The sequence below is a fragment of the Uloborus diversus genome, chromosome 7, assembly GCF_026930045.1.
Source record: "Uloborus diversus isolate 005 chromosome 7, Udiv.v.3.1, whole genome shotgun sequence".
Classification (NCBI taxonomy): domain Eukaryota; kingdom Metazoa; phylum Arthropoda; class Arachnida; order Araneae; family Uloboridae; genus Uloborus; species Uloborus diversus.
Genome location: NC_072737.1, coordinates 86,208,370 through 86,228,686, shown reverse-complemented (window position 1 = coordinate 86,228,686; position 20,317 = coordinate 86,208,370). Strand labels below are relative to the sequence as shown.

General features: G+C 33.4%; 1 protein-coding gene across 1 annotated transcript in view; it reads left to right on the top strand.

The window, feature by feature from the left end:
- LOC129226775 (myocardin-related transcription factor A-like) overlaps positions 1–19,973 on the top strand; it is a 151,385-nt gene extending 131,412 nt beyond the window's left edge. The window contains exon 16 of the mRNA XM_054861404.1: positions 19,831–19,973. Within this exon, the coding sequence (XP_054717379.1) occupies positions 19,831–19,973 (143 nt within the window). The remainder of the gene's footprint in view (positions 1–19,830) is intronic.
- Positions 19,974–20,317: the final 344 nt, after the last annotated feature.

The window sequence follows — 20,317 nt, the reverse complement described above, 5'->3', positions numbered from 1 at the left end:
AATAACCGGAAAAAAAGACAAATGAAAAAAATAATCTTTGGTCCGTTTGAAGCATGAAATCTGCATCAACATCTCAGAATTCATGCCGCAAAAGTGCCCAAGACAAATCACGTTCCAGAAAAAAGACAAAAAAATAATCTTGACTCCGTTTTGAAGCATGAAATTTGCTTCAACATTCTCAGAATTCATGCCGCAAAAGAGCCCAAGACATATCACGTTTCAGAAAAAAGACAAATGAAAAATTTAATCTTGGGTCCGTTTGAAGCATGAAATCTGCATCAACATCTCAGAATTCATGCCGCAAAAGTGCCCAAGACAAATCACGTTCCAGAAAAAAGACAAATAAAAAAATAATCTTGACTCCGTTTTGAAGCATGAAATTTGCTTCAACATTCTCAGAATTCATGCCGCAAAAGAGCCCAAGACATATCACGTTTCAGAAAAAAGACAAATGAAAAATTTAATCTTGGGTCCGTTTGAAGCATGAAATCTGCATCAACATCTCAGAATTCATGTCGCAAAAAAGCCCAAGACATATCACGTTCCAGAAAAAAGACAAGAGAAAAAATAATCTTGGGTCCGTTTGAGGCATGAAATCTGCTTCAACATCTCAGAATTCATGCCGCAAAAGAGTCCAAGACATACCACGTTCCAGAAGTTTCACGTACACGTTAGGTGAATATGAGAAACATACGTATGAGAACCATCAAATAGTTAACGGGTGTATTATTTATATATATATATATATCGCCGATAAGTATTGCTTGGTAACGTCACCAAGACTCAAAGTTTGAACAAACAAATATAATTTAGTTACGATTAAGTATGCGCGTTTTTTTTTTTTAAAAAAAGTATGCTTTTTGTTTCTTTTATGAATACCTTATGTACTGTATTTTAATTCTAACGCCTACGACCTAAATTTCAATCGTAACCTTGACCAGGGGTGCCCAGGAGGGGGGATTTTTAGGGGGTGCTTTTAGGGGCTCTTTTTTAGGAAGTCCGGGGGACATGGGCACCCCTAACTTTAGTTGTCGTTCTCTATGAAGCCTAAGAAATGACTATCAACCTAGCTCTACTCCTAATTTTAGATTTTATTCAACCAAAAAAAAAAGTTTGAGACTATTTTCTCTATCACACACTATCACTCTGACTGTTCAGAGATTTACAGAGAGCATCATGTGGCGGTTAATGCGTTTTTCACTTTTATTTGCTTGAAGAATTTCGTAGTTACTTTATTACATTACATATTACACACCAAGGTGCATCATTACAAAAGAATAATAGAATATAATAAAAACCACCGAAGGATATTTGTGGGACGTGAATTTCCAAAACTGCATCTTAACGAAATTAATGAACATTGGCTGAATTTTGACATCCCTCAAACACCTTGCCACTTACACCTCGAGCCACGGGACTCCGACTTGATAATAAAGTCCGCCATCCGAAGGAGGTGCACAACCCAGTGTCCAACCCCCCGTGAATGTTTGCGTCCCACAACCCCCTTTGAGATGACAGACTTGGATTACCTGCGACGCGGCGATCCCGCTCATCGTAGCTCGTCCTCAGCTCTGAAAACATGTTCATTTAAAAAACATTTTCAAAACTTTCCAACAATTATTACTTTAACAGTACATTTAGCTAAGAGCATTCAGTTTATGATAAATTGACTAAATACGTTCATTTTTTGCACTAACAAATTATTTCAATTAAATACTTTCGTTTCTTCCTTAAACAACTCAGTGATTTTAAACATTCATTACATAATGAACAGAGAAAAAAAAACTCATAATTTACATAAACAAATCTATTCCATTAGATTTTTCTATTTTCTAACTTCATTTTGGTACATAAACAAGCACATGATGATTTTCCATTGATGACTTAAATAGAGAGCAGCTCCAAAAACCTGTATTATTTACGAGGTTCCAAAAGTCCATAACTATTATCATTTAAGTTTAACCTTAATATTGATTAGTTAACTTTATTAAATAATTAACTTTATGTTCATTAACAATTAACTATTTATTTTAGATTTTGGCAACTTACAGTAAAAGCTTCTGAAAATCATAGCTGAGGCAGTTGCATCTCACTAGTGCATAAATATCTGCAGTAAATAAATGCCAGTATCTGCTTTTTTTACATATTTTATATTCCATTTTGACTGAATTCCATAGAGACGCTTCAACTAAACATTTTAATTACAGTTTAAATACAATATATAATGCACTCTTTTCATTCAGTACATATACAACAAAAATGTAAAGCAATGAAAAGCACCAAGCAAAAAACGCATAACCACCCACGGAAACTCGTAACACAATATACACAACATACAGTTAAATAACATAACATCTATACCATCATAAAAATTTAACCAAATACAACATGAAAAGATATTCAACACAGTAAACAATCTGAAACATTTAAAATCGAATATCAACCAGTAACATTTTATATCTGCTTTTTTCTTGGCTCGAAAGCATTGAACTTTTGCATTTAATTTACAACTCTATAGTCTTAATTACATTATGAACAAAAACAGAAAACTTCCGAATTTTTAAATAAAACTAAGTATTTTGACAGCTAACTAGATTTTTGGAAGTTAAAATGGATTTAAAAACTCACGGACCACCCAAAAGTTTCAAGGGTGGAAGGATCCTAAGTTTGTCAGATGACTTGCTGAACGTTCTTGGTTAAGTTCACATCGGTAAAAGTCACAAGGACGCGACGGGCTCTTTCCGAGCTAAACTGGTACACGCGCATGCACTACTGATAACAAGTTCACAACACGCGCACAAACACCAATCTGAAAAAGAAATAAAACCGCATATAGTACATCAAGTAAACACACTGTTCAATCATACTTCCGTATGCCGTGAAAGGCAGTAACTGCATTTTTTTTTCTTTTTTTTTTCGTTGGTTGTACGTTTGCTTTATTGAACAAACATTTTGGTTTCAGCTGGGAAAAAAGCGAAAAAAACCAGTCTAATTCCAGCATTTCCCTATTGGTGGTAGTATTGAATTCAAAACGTTTTTCTTCAAACGGCTCAAAAACTCATTTCTGCAGATATTGCCGCTTACCTGCCCGCGGCAATATGTGTTTTGTGTTGGTGATTATTTTTCAGGCTACTGCCAACACGAACATGTGATAATACGTGATGCAATTGTCACTACAAAAAAAAAAAAAAAAAATGGCACAAGTTTATGACCTTAGGCAAAAAGGGGACACCTCCAGTTTTTGTTAGTTCACATGAAGAAAAATATTATCTTTCAGTTTGTAAAAGATCGAGACATCACCGACTAATATACCATACGATATAACGCAAAGGAGTTGGAACAAGAACGATATAGGTCGTCAATAATGTAGTGTATTATTTTGAAACTAACCAGTTTTTTTTATCACAAGATTTATTGTCTTATTAGAACCAATTATTATCTGAATTATTGCTAAAACTCCAAAACACATTTGGGTTACATCAGGGTATCTACTTCAAATCAACTTTCAATTTTCCTGCACTACTTAAATAAAATTGTTAAGTATTGTTGCGATTTTAAAATATCATTTTAAAAATAGTTTAAAAACTGAAACCAGACTATGGGAAAAAAACACTAAAAGATAAGAAACTAGGTAGGTGCTGTTTGGCATCATCGTTTTAGGGTAAAAGTCATTTGATATGTTAAATATCCCTATTTAGTTCTACTGAAATCTTCAGTCACTTCTACATTAATAACATAATTCAAATGCCGTAGTCATGCGTTATTAAGTAGGGGAAACAAGAGATACTTAACCCATCCAATTTTTGGTTTTTTTCTTTTCTTTTTTGTATAATAGTTAAAACGAAATAAAAAATATATGTAAATAGTTTGCCATTTTGCACATATAATTCAAAGTATAAATGGTACAAAGAAATTATATTCCCAAGTCGGCATTTGGGTCAAGTGTCTCCAGAGCTAAGGAGATTTGGACCCAACACTTAGGGAGATATGAACCACCTCATGAAGGTAAGGTGCGTCCTAGATATTGAAATCAAAAACGCAAGTTTGATGGTGTTTTTTGTTTTAACAAGTGATACTTGAAATGAATATACAAAATGTTCACTCCTTAGGTGAAGTGTTATATCGATATTTTTGACATTAATCTTAGCAGAAAAAGCAAAAGTCGAATTCAAAACTTGATCAGACCTAAGCAATATTTGAGTTATTTTGCTAAATAACTCCCCATTGGGCTCAAAGATTAGTCTTTTAGTTATTTGTCAAATAAAAACAATTTTTTGACCAAAATATTATAGTTATTCATTTTTTTAAACTCAGGCCTTCATATTCACAATATTAGTATTGCATGCATGAAATCAAATAATTTGGCCTAAATGACACTATTTTATCTGTTCAAAAATAAGAGGTTGTTAAATCAAAGTAAACAAAAACATCAAATTAGTCTTTGGGTCAAGTCCCCCTATTTAGCTTGGGTCAAAGCTCCCTAAGTAGTTTTCTTTGGTTTACCTTAAATTTCTAGCTACTTAGATTAAAGTAGCTAGAAATTTACTACTACAGCATATCAATATATAGCTAGAAAAGGGATTAAATCATGTATACTTTTAAAATGTATTTCCTTCAAAACTGGAGGTTAAAATCGAAAAAATGCTAAATTCTTCACATTTTATTTTCAGGGTGCAGTATCATTTAACAGTGAATTTCTTGAAAACCACTGATAATTCTGAAATGTCTTGTCCCTGCAAAATACTGTTGTGTGACTGGTCAACCAATAATACGACTAAAATTTGCCTTGGATATCCTTTTAATGGAAAAAAATCCTTATAGGTCAAGTCTCCCTATGGGTCAAACCTCCCTAGTTTTCCTACAACGCAAGTGTGGATCTTGATAACTACCCATTCGTTGATTTAATTAACTTGCCTCGTGTGATTGAAATTCCATTTTTTTTTTTTTTTTTTAGGGCCTAACTCAGGCTAGATTTTACATTAAAAAGAGGTTTTTGTGTAAAATCACGTTTTTTAAGGAAAAACACCTATACAGATGAATTTAAATAGCAAAATACAAAATTTCCAGATAATTCCCATCATTTAAAATTCATAAGAAATAAACTGTAAATATAATCTTTATGATAAGTATACACGTGCAAATTGACTGTATTACCCATATCTTTATTACCACTTTTTTTTTTGGATATGACTTGTATCGGATAATTAAGAAATCACTAGTTTTATATGTATATGACGGGTGCGAATTCCTTCATTTCTATTCCATTTGTAGAAAGAAATCCAACGCGTAGGGTTCTTCCGCAATTCGTGATTGTGAAAAAGAAATTTTAAATTCAAGATGTCCGAATTCAAATGATTCTTATTTGTTGGTGCAACAAGACTAAAACTCCGGAAAAGAGTATTGCATGATAAAAAAAAGAGGGGAAGGGGGATAATTTTAAAGGTCTAAAGCTATGGACTAGGAATTCTGACTAGTAGACACGGGCTACCAAAGTCACAAAAGGTTGGTAGCCACTTTTAGCCATTTTTTTAAAAGAAGTATGCAAGCAGAGCAAAAAGTAAATAACATTTGCTATTAGTATAGTAACAACAAATTAAAAAATGATACTCTACAAAGAAATAAATCATTGGCGATATAGTTTTGAATATAAAGATGTAAGCATGCAAATGTTTAAATGATACAAAAGCAAGCAATATATAACTAAATTAGGTCGTAAGCGCAAACGACTGTTAATGCAAACATGAAAAAAAGGTTGGGGGAAAATAACAGAACTGAAGTTATTTTTACTTTTCATGAACTCGTAAATCCAATTTATTATCAGCCCACTCCCCCCTGCACAGGGGGTCTCTCAGAGAACCCCCCCCCCCCCCTCCTCCTCCTGTGGTGGTGATACAACTGCGTTTATAAAGTAAAAATGATCTTAAATAGTGGGGGAAATTTCCTGAATTGAAGTTATTTAATTTTCAGGAACATGTAATTTCACTTTGGGTTTCACCACTCTGATTTGTGGCACACGAGCCGCCGCCCCCCCCCCCCTCATAACGACGACACTGCGTACGAACAGTAATTTTTGATTTGACAAACTCTTACTATAATATCAGTGAATGGTAAAACTTTGTGCTTGAAAAAGTGAAAATAAGAAATAAATATGCACAACATTTGTTGATTACTGCATACACCTGAATTTGGGTCAAAGAACCTCTTTTTTAAGTTTGAAGCTTTATTCATGGGAGACTTGTACTACAAGCAGCCAAAGCAATAGCAACGCAAATATATAACACAGGTTAGGAAAAATAAATTACATACATTGAGTTTGAAAAACAAATACATAATGCGTAACTTCCAATTCACGCGCTACTTCGTAAAGCGTTGTCTTTAGAGTAACATTCCCAAACTCGATTAAAGTTCGCAAATTTTTGGAGCATTTTGATTCTAAACATTAACATATTAACACTTAAGATTCAGCACGGCTTTTTTTTTCCCCATGAAAAACTGAATTTTTCCCAAAATATACTAAAATCCTAACTTTCTCAATTATAAATCAATTTTTATGAAATTTGCAGATATCAAGTGAAAACGCAGTATAATTTTAAAAGACACATTTATTATACATTACACACTTAATTTTAAAAGTTTATGCAGATTAAATTCCTTTGTAGTTGGTTCGAATTTACACAAAAATGCGCTTTCTATCTTTTTTACTTTGTAAGTTTTGTTTACTTTAAATATTTTCCAAATGAATGAAAAATCTGTCAGTATTAAATTTGTTAGTATTTGATTTCATTTTATTGAATGTTAGTATTTAATTTGATTATTGAATTTGATTTGATTCTCGTAAAACTACTCTAATCAGTTTAAACAATAAGACAGATTTTTTTGCGAATTTTAAAACTCCAAATGCCATTTCCCTTACGTTCGAAAGTTTATCGAGTAAACAAATTGCCAAATAATTGGTAACAAAAGCTAAACAGCTTAGGGGCCATTCATTAATTACGTAAGGATTATTTAGGCAATTTTTGACACCCCCCTCCCCTCTATCCCCATGTAAGGGTACGCAAGATTTTTAACCCCCTGCCCCCCTATTCTTACGTACCATTCCATTTCGTTTTTCAAAATAAAATAACGAATCTTACATTACTGGAATCGTTATTAAATTCACTATTATTAAATTATCCCTTTTTGTGTAAAAACATATTTACAAAAAAGTTGGAATCTAGACAATGTTTTTTGGGCACTTTGTTTCGCATTTGATGCGATACTCATTAAAAATAAAACATACCAAACATAGCGCAAGTCTTTTATTATATTTTTACACTATTCATTCTATATAAAACAAATAAAACACAGCTTGTCCTAATACGTTTTTTACCTTCCAGATGCAAATCCTTGTCAAACCACTTGAGAGCGCAATTTGATATGAAATAGCGACTAGGAAAATATTACGTTCGAATGGGCTTGACAATGGGTTTGACCCCCCCCCCCCCAGTAAGTGTATGTAGAGATTTTCCCGCCCCCCCCCCGCCTTCGGGACCATTACTCAATTAATGGCCCCTTACCTACATAGAGGACTGCATACTAGGGTGGGTCAAAAAAATCGAAATGTTGAGGGGCAAGGGAATAAAAAGGTGTCAAATAGTCTCAAACTAACATGTGTGAAATTTTATTCCACTCTGATAAGTCTTTTTGCCCCCGGATTGAGTTTGAAGTTTGGATTTCCTTACCCAAACAGGATACGTTCCATGTACAATGGGAATAATAATAAATGTTACTTCGTTTACAGAAACAAGTGATGAAACTTTCAATCTGCACCTGGTTTAAATTCACACTTGCCATTTTAGCAGTTAGAATTGGCTGAAATGTGTGAATTAGCTCAAACGCTCTTTGCCTACTGTGCAACGATAATGAGTAAAAGATGCTAAAAGTCTACCTCTTGAAATGCCGCAGCAATCTTTTGAAATCCTATCCGAAAATAACTAAGAAAATAATTAGAATCATTTAACCAAGCTAGTAAATTGCTATTTGACACTTCATCCTGCAAATGCAAAGATATTTACGACTGGATTTGTCCGGAAAAGAAACAAAACCATTAGAGGAAGAGAAGTTGCAGCTTCAGCCTCAAGAAGTGAAGATAGTTTTAGTATTACAGTAAAACCTGTAAAGTTGACTACCTTTGTAAGTTGACCACCTGTCTATGTTGACCGCTTTTGTCAGGAACGGAATTAGTCCTATCTTATATAATGAAGGAAAACCTCTGTAACTTGACCACCTCTCTATCTTGACCACCTGTTTATCTTGACCACTAATGAACACCAAGTTTGGATTGGAGTATTGTAAAAAACCCTTTGTAAGTTGACCACTTGGTTTATTTTTTAAAATTTTATTCAGCAAATTATTATTATTTTTTTATTATTATTATTTTAAGCTTTCCAAGAACATTTCTGATGACAGACCAGCATTTTACCAACTAAATGAAACAGCAGCATAGCTAAGCCTGCTTTTGAGTTTAACCACATGGGAAAACTACTAAGAACTCTTTAATTCCCCAAACTTGTTTTTCTTCTGTTGTTAAGCGAAAAATTTGTAATTTTTGATTAGCTATAAATTTTTAGGAACTATTAATATAAAATGAGTAACTTTTCATAAACAATAAGGCTTTTTTTTGATCAATTTACTGAAATTTTAAATTTGCACGACACATTATACGTCATTCTGGGAAAATAATCTCTAAAAATATTTGAATAACATCTTAAATGATTGTTTCAAAGTAATGCTAAACAATGAAAGTGAGTTAAACAGAAAGAGTAGGTGTCAATTGCAAGAATTACAAAAGGTGTCATGGTGCAAGAATTCCAAAAAAAAAACATTACCCTCTTTATAAGTTGACCACCTGTCTAAGTTGACCACCAAAGTACTGCACCGCAAGTGGTCAACTTACACAGGTTTCACTGTATTACTTCAACGCATCTCTTCTATCGGATACGAACAGTGAGGATGAATTCAAGAGACTTTTGCAAACTTCAAATGCTTATATCGATAATTTTACTACTACAAGCAATAATTTGCTTTCACAGACATGTGATAGACACGAAGTATCCGACAGGGCTGGAGTAGCTATTGCTTCAGCAATACTTTACCCCAACACTTCAGAAACTATTGAGAAAAACATGCCTCGTCGGAAGCGTAAAATAACACGAAAATCTGGCCTGACAAGAGCTAAAGTCTAACAAAACGTTTCACTTTCTGTGGCTAACTCGTGCTAATCGAATTCTACGTTTTGTGTGTTTCAGTGGAATCTCTTTCTAAAAATTTAATAGTCTTGCAATATAAGTCGTCAACGCTTATGCTCCAATCTGGTTTGCTATCAAAAGTTACCCTTTATGTGCAGATTGGTTCGGCAGTTGTTCAAAAACTCTGCAACTAGATATTTATCCACTGAGTTGAAGTGCAAAATAGATCCCGCAATCCAAAGAAACAGTGTTTTCGTATGTCCTAAAACTTACTTTATTACAATGCTGACAGACTTGGAACAGCACATCCGTGAATTGGCAGCCTGTTGGATTTTAGAATCTCTTTCTGTTCAGCAAAATAGACTCCCAAAAGACAAAATATTCATTCTTACTGTTAAGTTTGATGCAGAATCTTACATTGATCTCAATGACTGGAAAAATGTGTCTGATCCGCCAATACTGAATTCAATCTCTGAAGAAGATATTCAACTGTTTGTTTCAGGCAAAAAAAGAACATCTTACTATGCCTGCCATTCCATATTCACAGGCTGTTGAAAGGCAGGGGTGCCCACCAGGGGGGTTCATGGCGCAGACTGCGGCATTAAAATTTTTAAGAGGGTTGATTTTACAGATTTGGGGGGGGGGATACTTCCCAGCATGTGGTGGGAGGGTGCCATCACCCTATAGGGATAGGCACCCCTGTGGAAGGGCAGTTTAAAATTGACGTAAGTTTCAACTACATTGTGCAAAAAGAGCAACTTTAAAAAAGAACCAACTGGCGCCCCGGAAACTTATGCCAAAATTAAATAGTAAGGACTTTCAAGCTATTTTAAGCTGAATATTTTTAATTTTGAAAATTACCGATTATTATAAACGTTTTTGTAAATAAATGATTAATACTTGGTCCGTTATATATATTTGAATTCTCTTTCATTTTTTAATGAAAATATACTTTTTTCCTTAAATACGGGTTTTTCAAACGCAATCCGGAGGCAAAAAAATGAACTCCTAATCGAATGAAATTTTATAAATAACCTGAAAACGTCATTTGGCACCTTTTTTCTTGTCCTGCCAGATGGAAATCGGATTTTGTTTTTAGCCATAGGACGATCAAAAACCCTACAACCCTACTGTGTACTAAGCGCCTTGCCACACAAGGGACGGAAATGGACACTCAGGACACCGGTGGGAATCGAACCCGCGACCCTCCAGTTAAAAGTCGAAGCTTTTACCACAGAAGCCACGAAGTCGCCTAGTCATTTGATTGTAAACTTATATTTCAGAAAACGCGGTTTGAAATGCAGTTAAAATGGTTAAAAACATTTTAATATACTTTGATCAAAATATTTCGCTGCAATGAAATCATCCCAAAATTATACTTTAAAACTTGTAAGGAATGTTGAAAAATTTTAAAACCGCTGCTCTGCCGAGGGAAGTTAAAGCACAGTATCTGCAGAAATGAGTTTTTGAGATAGGGGAGTGGGGTACGTTGGACTGTGGGGCCGGTCTCAAGTATTTTAATACTATCAATATTTTCTATTTTATTTTATGACCAACAAATAGCACCTATGGTCCTACAAATCTATGATGAAATCACATGGTCAGTTATATTGAACACATTTTATTCCAGAAAGTGTTATTTCAGTAGCTCTGAGTAATTTTCGAAAAACTGCAACTTTATTTTTTTAATGATTTCCATCAATGCGGAAAAAAAATGAACTCCTTTCTTAAAGTAAGCTCTTGCTCTTTTAGTTCAGAACAATAGGCAATTTTTTCTTTTTTTTTTAGTCGAAAAAGAAAAAAATTATAACCACTTTTTCAGATCAAGAAGGTGGGGTAGGTTGGTCCACTCTTTGTGGGGCACGTTGGACCGGACCAAATTACCCAACATAATTTAAAAACTTTTTGTTGGACCGGACCAAATTACCCTACATAATTTAAAAACTTTTTTTTTTCTTAAATCTGAATAATCATAACATTCTAAGTGTTTGTGTATTATACATTCATTTAGTGTTACACATGTTTCGAAATAAAAACTTAGGTGCAAAAAAAAAGCAAAGATAATTATTTAACAAAAATTATACTAAATGAATTTTTACCAAAAGATTCATTTCATATCAGCACTTTTTTACAATTTTTATTTTCAAATATACTTCTAAATTTTTCCAGACAATTGTTTTCTAAGAATAAAATATGCAATAAATGCTGTAGTGGAGGTACTGAATTATTTTTTTTTTTTTTTTGCTCATGAAGCATTGTACATAGAAACAAAATAAAATAAATAATTAAATTGATTAAAGGAATAAAAAAAGTACAATTTTACTTAAGATTACTCGTATCGAATTTTATTTTTTATATTTTGACTTTAAAACACAAAGATATGCTAACTTAAAGCTGTCAACTTTATTGTACTTTTTCTTTGAAAAATATGGTATTAGTGTAACAGGATTCTTTTCTTTCTGGAGTTGTTTCATGCAATGCAATGAAGAAAAAAGAGCTCTCTCCATCCCTAGCAAATATTGATGTAACTTTTCATAAAAGTAACACATTATAACGGATCCGGCGGGACTATCCAACCTTCTTGAAAGGATGACACAGTTCTTGATAAAAACACAGGAGCTTTATTTACACTATGTACAGGAGAAATCGTTAACAACTGCTAAATTAATCATCAGCAATTAAACAAATATCACTCAAACACCGTAAACTCAACGGTTACACACGTATTTACTTCCAAATACGAAAACACAGCGAAATGCCTCGCAATAAACAGAGCTAATACACTCTCAGTTCGAATTCTCAATCGAAACTAAACTTTTTATCACGCGGGACGCTTTTATAAACATCGAAAAGATTCCGCAACATTCGAAATGTTTCTCGAAATGCGTAGACCGTTATCAAATTTTATCAATGAAAAAAAGAAATAGGGGGATCGTATACTTCAGCCGAATGTAAAGGGGCTGTATATTCATTACGGGAAACTATTTACAGGTCACGTTACTACAATAATTACTATTTATAGAATTCGTAACAATTCTATAAATAGTAATTATTGTAGTAACGATATGACTTATCCTTCAGAAACCCAGTCCAATAAAAGTACTACTTCCAAAGCTCTGGAAGTAGTACTTTTAAATGGATATGAAGGATAAGTCATATTGTTACTACAATAAGTAAAATATTGTAGTAACAATATGACTTATCCTTCAGAAACCCAATCCAATAAAAGTACTACTTCCAAAGCTCTGGAAGTAGCCCTTTATATTCCCAGATATAATTTAACACATCTTTAGTTAACTTCAATATTGTCCCATGAATAATCAATAATTGATTTTTCTTCTGATTTTTAAAACTTAATTGTGTATTATATTAATGGTGGATGCTTACTACTGGTTTCAATTAAAGATGATTTATCAATTGAATAAGTTTTTTGATCTTTAAACTTGATATTTTTCACTCAACACACAGAAGAGAATAAGGTAGTTACAACGTTTGATAGTATATATCACTAAAGTTATAGCAAATGTTTGAGTTATACTGTCCAACGTACCCCACACGTGGGGCACGTTGGTCCACTTTACAAGGTTCCGTTAAAAATTTAATATAAAAAAAGTTTATCAATTCGACATTTCCAAAAAAATATGGTGTTTAGAAGTGTTTGGTGAAACTTATAGAAAATCGAACTGCTCATTACATTTTTTGATGAGATAAAAAATGATGAGTAAAAAAGCGGACCAACGTGTCCCACCTCCCCTTACTCGTATTTGAAGAAAGGCAATGTGGATTCCATACTAGCAGACGAATGTTGGAATTAGACTTTTTTCGTTCTTTGTTATCAAGCGAAAACAAACAAGCTTATAGAATGACACTTAAATAGAAGAAATGACAAATACTGCCGATACTGTCTTTTCCGGCAACTGTTCCACGTAACAAGAATAATATAAATAAGTAGGGGCTTTTTTACAAAACTATCTAGCTTAAATTTAATTTTAAGTTCAATTGAATGCCTCTAATTTGATTAAAATTTTAGGATAAAAAAATTAATATCAAACTAAATAAGTTTGATTTGATAGTCAAAATTTTAGCATAAATTTTGTATGAAAAATTTTACTAAAATTCAAGTCCATTGTTTTTTCAATGCTTGCTATTATTTTATTAAACTTTAAAACAATTCTAAACATCGACGAGTGGAATTTTAATATTAAGGGACTTTACGCCGAAATTTATATTTTAAGAACAAGACATAAAATAAACGCAAATTTTCTCTCCTTTAATTGTATTAAGACTTCAAAAAGAAAAAAAAAACTTTTTTTTTTTCGAACGAACGTTTTAAAACCAACCGATGAGTTTAAATTCTACGCAGTTTTGTTACGCATCTCCCCCCCCCCCCCCAAATTTTTTTGGTTCTTTTTAATAACGCAAAAAATATGATGAAACGTTAGAGCTAAAATGTTCGAATTTTGCACCTTTTATTAGTTACTAGCCGCCTGCGGCGACCAGCTGGTCCGCCTTTTTACGCCAGGGGTGCCGCCTTCGGCGGCTGCTTAAATAATTTAGCGACGACATTAATCAATATTTTTCTCTATAAATCAGTATTATCATTCGTTTTTTTACGCCAATGTTGCAGCCATCGACGGCTGCTTAAATTAATTTCGTGGCGGTGTCAATCAATCTATATCTATCTATATCATTAATAATTTGAATAAAATATTTTCTAGATCTGTCTCCAGTTTCGTCGTTTGGAATATTTTTAAAGGAGGGGGAGGGGAGACACAAACGACGTACTCTTCATGCAAATTTTTGTCGAATAATAACAAAAAGCACTTCCACTTTTATGTGAAAGCATTGTTTTTTCAAAGTCATGGTGTATGTGGGGGAGGGAGGGGGGGCATTGACACCCAATGTGCAAGCAGCCACCTACGGCGGCTGTTTGGCTAACTTGTCATTTACCTTTTTACTTCAAGTTTGCCGCCTTCGGCGGTTGTTTAAATAAATTTGGCAGCAGTATTAATCAATCCATCTCTATCTTTTTTTTTTTTTGTGCCATTCACATTTTTTACGCCAAGATTGCCGCCTTCGGCGGCTATCTACCTTTACAATCTATCTCTACATTTTCTTATCCATCTCTATTTATTTTGACCTCTTCACCCCATTTCCTAATAAAAACAAAGAACACTCAAAAAACCGCTTTTTTTCATTTAAGTAGAGCAAAAAAAAAAAAAAAAAAAAGCTCAAATTCCCCGTAGTGTGCAAAAAGTAGCGTTTGACAAAGATAAAAAAAAATCTCGCTGTTTTTATTGAATTAATGCGCACAACTATGAAATGTAACGTAATATAGATACAGCGAAAGGTCCAGCTTGGGGGGGGGGATGGAAAAAGAAATAAATGCAATCCCTAAATAAAACAAAAAAAAAGGAAAGAAAAAAAGCAAGCGCTGCCGAAAAAACACGTGGTCATCACGTCAGAAAATGAAGTAAGCTATATAGTAAAAAAAAAAAAAAAAGATTAACATTGCTTGCGATTAAGATTCCATCGTAAATATCGAATCGAAACCCAAGTAGTGACGTCACAGGCATAAAAGATTGAAGAACGCTTTTTTCGACTGATGCGTGAAAGGACATGATGTGTTCAGCATTAAAAATATTGTAAAAAAAAACTATTGCGTATTTTTAAAAACTTTTTTCTTCTGAAGAGGCGAAATGGTTTTACTATTACCGACTTAAATTTCAGAAATGAGGCTTTGATACTTCTCGCAGGATGATATTAGAAAAAAATAAAACCCAGGAAAACATGCAAATTAAAGGTTTTTTCAAAAATTCATAAAAAAATACAAAAATTGCTCTATCTTCAAAATTTTTTTGTTCATCATTTTTAAAATTAAATTTCCGACACTATAGTATCAAAAATATTTGTCTGGCGCGATTGGTTCGGGGTCTGTGAGGTTAAAAGTTCTAAAAAGTGCTAAAAATCACATAAAACATTAAATAACTTTTTTTTTAATTAAAATATCAAAAATCGAAGCCCGATGTGCACAACTTCAGCAAAAACTACACCTGTATACCAAATTTCATCTTTCTAGGCCTTACCGTTTTCCCGGGATGCGCACCACACACACACAAACATCTTATTTTATTATATGTATAGAAGATATGGTATTTAGAATGTGCGCTTACCGTCATTCCATGTACTTCGGGAACCACACTACCACACACCGCTACAAAAGCAAATAACTGAATATGGCGCACATTGAAAAAATTGGCTCTATTCACCGAACGGTCATAGCAGTTTTCAGCTGCAATTTCAAAACACTTGATTTACATAAAGCGCTGAATTCGCAACTCCAATAATCTATAGGGGGCGCTGCAGCCACTGTCTAATGGCGGATGAAAAAGGTAACAAACAAATGCTGTAACTTATAACTTGCTTTGACGCTTAGAGAATGACAGAAATTTTTCATCGTGCTTGTGGGAAGCTTTCTTTTCTATTCTTCTGAAATTACATTACACCATAAACTGTCTGAAGCCTGTAATTTACCCCCAAGAAAACACGTGGAACTGACTGTTTTACCTTTTTCTTTAATATTGTTAATGACCGCAAGGTAGCGTATTCAAGCTCTATAGTCACGAATTTTATATTTTTTTAGAGAATATATTTCACAAAATTTAAAGAATTCAAACTTTGTATGTTTTTCTTCTGTTAGTTTTTGAGAATTGTAAACTTTAAATCTCTATTTTAAAATATTTAATTTAGTATAAAAGTCAAAGATAGGTTATGGGTACGTTCGAATAGTGTAACCGGTTGCCAGTTGGTTGTTTGATGACGTCAGTGGTTTGTGCGGTGAGTGTCCATAGAATGTTTTCATTTATTTTCCTCAAACGGCAGCTCCATTAGAACGTGCTTGGTTAGTCACCGGTTACCGGTTGCTCTATTCGAACAGCTGAATAGCTGAAAGGTGCCCCCCCCCCCCCAACGATGCCTCCACTCAATTTTATCGAGTACAATCACTCCCCCCCCCCCCCCCGCCTCCAATGGCACTATGGCACTTCGAAATTTTACAGTGTGTGTCACCCCCCTCCCACCCCCACGAAAAAACGTAACCTCCTATTGAGAAGACAAATTATTTTAAAATAACTTCTGTGATAGTTTCAATGGTATATTGTGCCTCATTACAGGCCTCCCCCTGCCCCGCCCATTGTAAACCCCTACTTTAGCTATTATTGTAAATCCCTGGAATATTTACTTATCAAGATGTTCAATTGCTTTTCTCTATTGTGGATCTATACAGATGATATACACTATATGACCAAAAGTATTGGGACACTTCAAAAATTCACATTTTTTACGGATTTCTCGAGAAATAAAAGAACAATTGCTCTGTAATTTTTTCACATATAAAGTAAACTCTAGCTGTCATTTTCCAATAAAAATTAAGTCTACTATTCATTTAGGGGACGAACAACAAAATGAGGAAACAAAAAAAAGGTTTTTGACCATTTTTCATCGTAAAACGCTGGAAATAAGCTATAAATTTCAGAAATAAGGTCAAAACCTATCTACAACTTATTTTTATATTTTCGTGAAAGTATCTCTTTACCCATGAAGATGTAAGCATTTCTTCAGTGGCGGCTCGTGGGAGGGGCCCGGGGCCCCCTCACTTTTTTCCGACAATAATATGTAACTTTGTTTTATTTATTTTCCTTTTTTTGTGCGTCGAGCTTAAAATTAAAAAAAATAAAATAAAATGGATTGTACCGTATTTCCCTGTGTGTAGTCCGCGGATTATCTGTTTAAAAAGTGTAAATTTAATGAGATGCGGATTATACGCTGCCGCGGATTATCTGTTCTTTTTTTTTTTTCTCCTCAACACCAACGCATAGAACTTCAATATTTACAGCAGGATTAGCCGAGACCGTTAAACCTGCCTGCATGATGTTAATTTTACATAGCTTGAAAGTTCTTCTTACGCGATTCAGGATATGTAAAATAAACAACATACAGTGAATTAAGAAGCCTTCATTTACACAAGATTAGACCGTTTCTTGACTCTTTGTTTTCAAGTAATTAGTATACTTTAATGACAATTTAGAGAAGAAATCATTATTTTTAGAGGTTTTTTTTAATACTAGTTTTAGAATACCTTGAAAGTTATTACTTCTTCACGTCTCATTTAGTTTGCTAAAATTGTATATTAAATCAAAACTTCACTTTTTTTGCATCACATTATCCGCGGATTATGCAAACATTTTTCTTTTCTTCAGGCCGGTTTTAGGACTTCAGTTTTGAAAACAAATCCAAGGGAGAGCTCCAGAACCCCGTCCCGTTAAAATCTTCAAAGTTTGTCTACAATTGCGTTTTTGGAACTGCGATTTCAAAAAATTGGAATTGATTTCTCTTTATTTTTTCAAAAAAAGAAAGAAAGAAAGAAAAAACGATCGGAGAGAGTCCCGGAGCTCCATCTGTTACCATAACGTCTATCAATATGGCCTATAACAGCGTTTTAAGTCTTTAATTTACAAATTTCCGCGGAGTCCCCTTTACCGTTTTTTCCTTTGACATCACCAAAGACCGTCTAAAATTGCGTTTAAATTGAATCGCTTTTAAATTCAAGGTCCAAAATTAAGGAATTTCATGAACAAATCAAATCAATCTAACTGATGAAATTTTTTTTCCTATTATGCTCCCCCTTCCTCCCCTTAAAAATTATATTCTAGTTGCGCCACTGTTGTATGTTGGATTACGTATGCGCATATATCATTACAAGTTTTTTATTATTTTTTTTAATTTAAAAAAAAAGACTCCCCATTGTTACACAGAAACTATTACTTGAGTTAAATTACTGTTTATGTAGTTTCGTGACAAGTTATCAATAATATGAAGAAAATACAAATAATTCTTTTTTTTTTTTTTTTTTTTTTTTTTTTTGTCTGCAGAAAAATTTTGCATCTGGCCCATGGGCGCCGACAGATTCATACCCGCATGTAAATCACTAAAAATTTGTTTTTACTAGTTTTTTAGCTTATTTATTTTTATTTATTTTTTTAAAATTTAGTTTATCTATTTTTATTTTATTTATTTTAAAGCGAATACTGAGATATATTTTCATCTTTGTTAAAGTTAATTAATTTTTAATTTTTACATATTTCTCTGATCACAACATTTCTGCACTTTTGCAATTTGGCCTTGCTTAAAATGAAGTTAATTTTACTCATTCAAAATAATTTGTTATTAAGAGATAAAAAAATAATAGTGCTATTAAAAATATTAGAGTAATATTGCTTTTTAAAATTCACTAATTTATTTTGAAAAGCCAGGGGTGAAAGTGCCTCCCTTGCAGCCCCTTATCGGTGCTGCAAGGGAGGCGGACTGCAGTGCCGGAAAGCGTATTGGATATAAACGTGAGATTAATGATTTTCGTGATGTATTTTGTAGCTTTTCTCTCTCTTATTAATTAAATTTTATTTTTGAAAGTCAGGGGGTGAAAGTGCACCACTCTGCCGGCAATCATGGACATAAACATGATGTTAATATCTTTCGTGATTTACTTAGTAGTTTAAGTATTTTGTAGCTTTTCCTGTGCTTAAAATGAATTTAATTTTGTTTATTCAGCACAAAAAAAATATTTTAACAAAGTTTAAATATTAAAAAGAAAAAAATTAATAAATTCAAAACCCGGGGGAGGGGGTGAACTCATGATCTGGCTCCCTCACTTTTTCAAGGCACGAGCCGCCACTGCTACTCCCCCTCCGTCCTATTTCTTTTCTTTTTTCATTATTGTTTTTATTCTTTCTATTTTGAAAAAAATAAGTTAGAATAGCCTCCGAACCACTTCTACTAATATCCTAGAATACTGCTTAGGTTTTTAGGACTTGAATTTTGAAAAATTTTCCAGGGAAAAGCTCCAGAATTTCCTTCTTGTAAAAATCTTCAAAGTTGTCTACAATTGCGTTTATGGAAGTTCAATTTCGAAAAATTGAAGAGGAGAAAAGGAGAATTGGTTTCTATTTGTTAAAAAAAAAAAAAAAAATAAAAAAAAAAAAAAGATCGGGTAGAATCCCCGAATTCCTTCCCTCATTCTAAAGTCAATAAATATGGCCTATAATCACATTTTAAGGCTTCAACTTCTATAAGTTCCCGCGGAGCCCCTTGTACCATTTTTTCCAATAACACCATCAAAGACCGTCTAAAATTGCGTTTTTCGAACTAAAAGTCTCAACTATTTTCCGGGGAGAACCCCCGGACCCCTTTTATTAAAAGAGATTTTTTTTTTCAATTTGTGACCATTAAAACTATTTTCTAGTTGCGCCACTGCTTCTGTCGTCATGTTTTGACATTCATAGAAGTTTTATTAACTGTTCATCACTTAGAAATAAGATAGATATTCAAAGCGGCTTTATATAACTTAGATATTAAAATATTGTCTTCTTCCAAAACGCAATATTTGCATATCAGAGGAGCTGCTGAACTCGGAATAACTTCGAGAAATGAAGTAAAATCGTACATCATATTGCGAAATTAAATATTCACACATTATTTTTTTTGTATAAACTGAATGCCAAACTTTTTTTTTTTTAATTTTATATTTGTCTACAAAATCTTCCTCCAGGTATTAACTATATCTTCCTCGAACGCCAGAGCATAAAGGAGCTCAAAGGACATTTGCACGACGGCGCCGATCAGGCTTGGCGCGGCCATGCGGAAGGGCTGCCACTTTTTGCCGTTGACAAGTTTTTGAACATCATGTTGTGACTATGACAGTGTATCTCAGGTCATTTTCAATGTCTTGCTGGAAATCTTAACTTAATGTATGCTAGTGCTAAAAAAAATGCCAATTCACAGAGACATGTGAATGAAAACTGCTCTAAAAAATTTTTTAAAATGGTGATAATGCTAAAAATTTTGAAAGTGACCACAAAATTTAGCAAATTATAGTTAATTTTGCGTTTTTATTCATTCATTTATTTATTTATTTGAACATTCACGCCTCTTCTGAAATTCCGCAACGCCCTCCTAGGCAGGGCCGCCGTGAGAAGAGGTGGGCACTGTAAAATTTATACCATTCCGATTCCGAATCGGGCCCCTAGTTTTTGAAT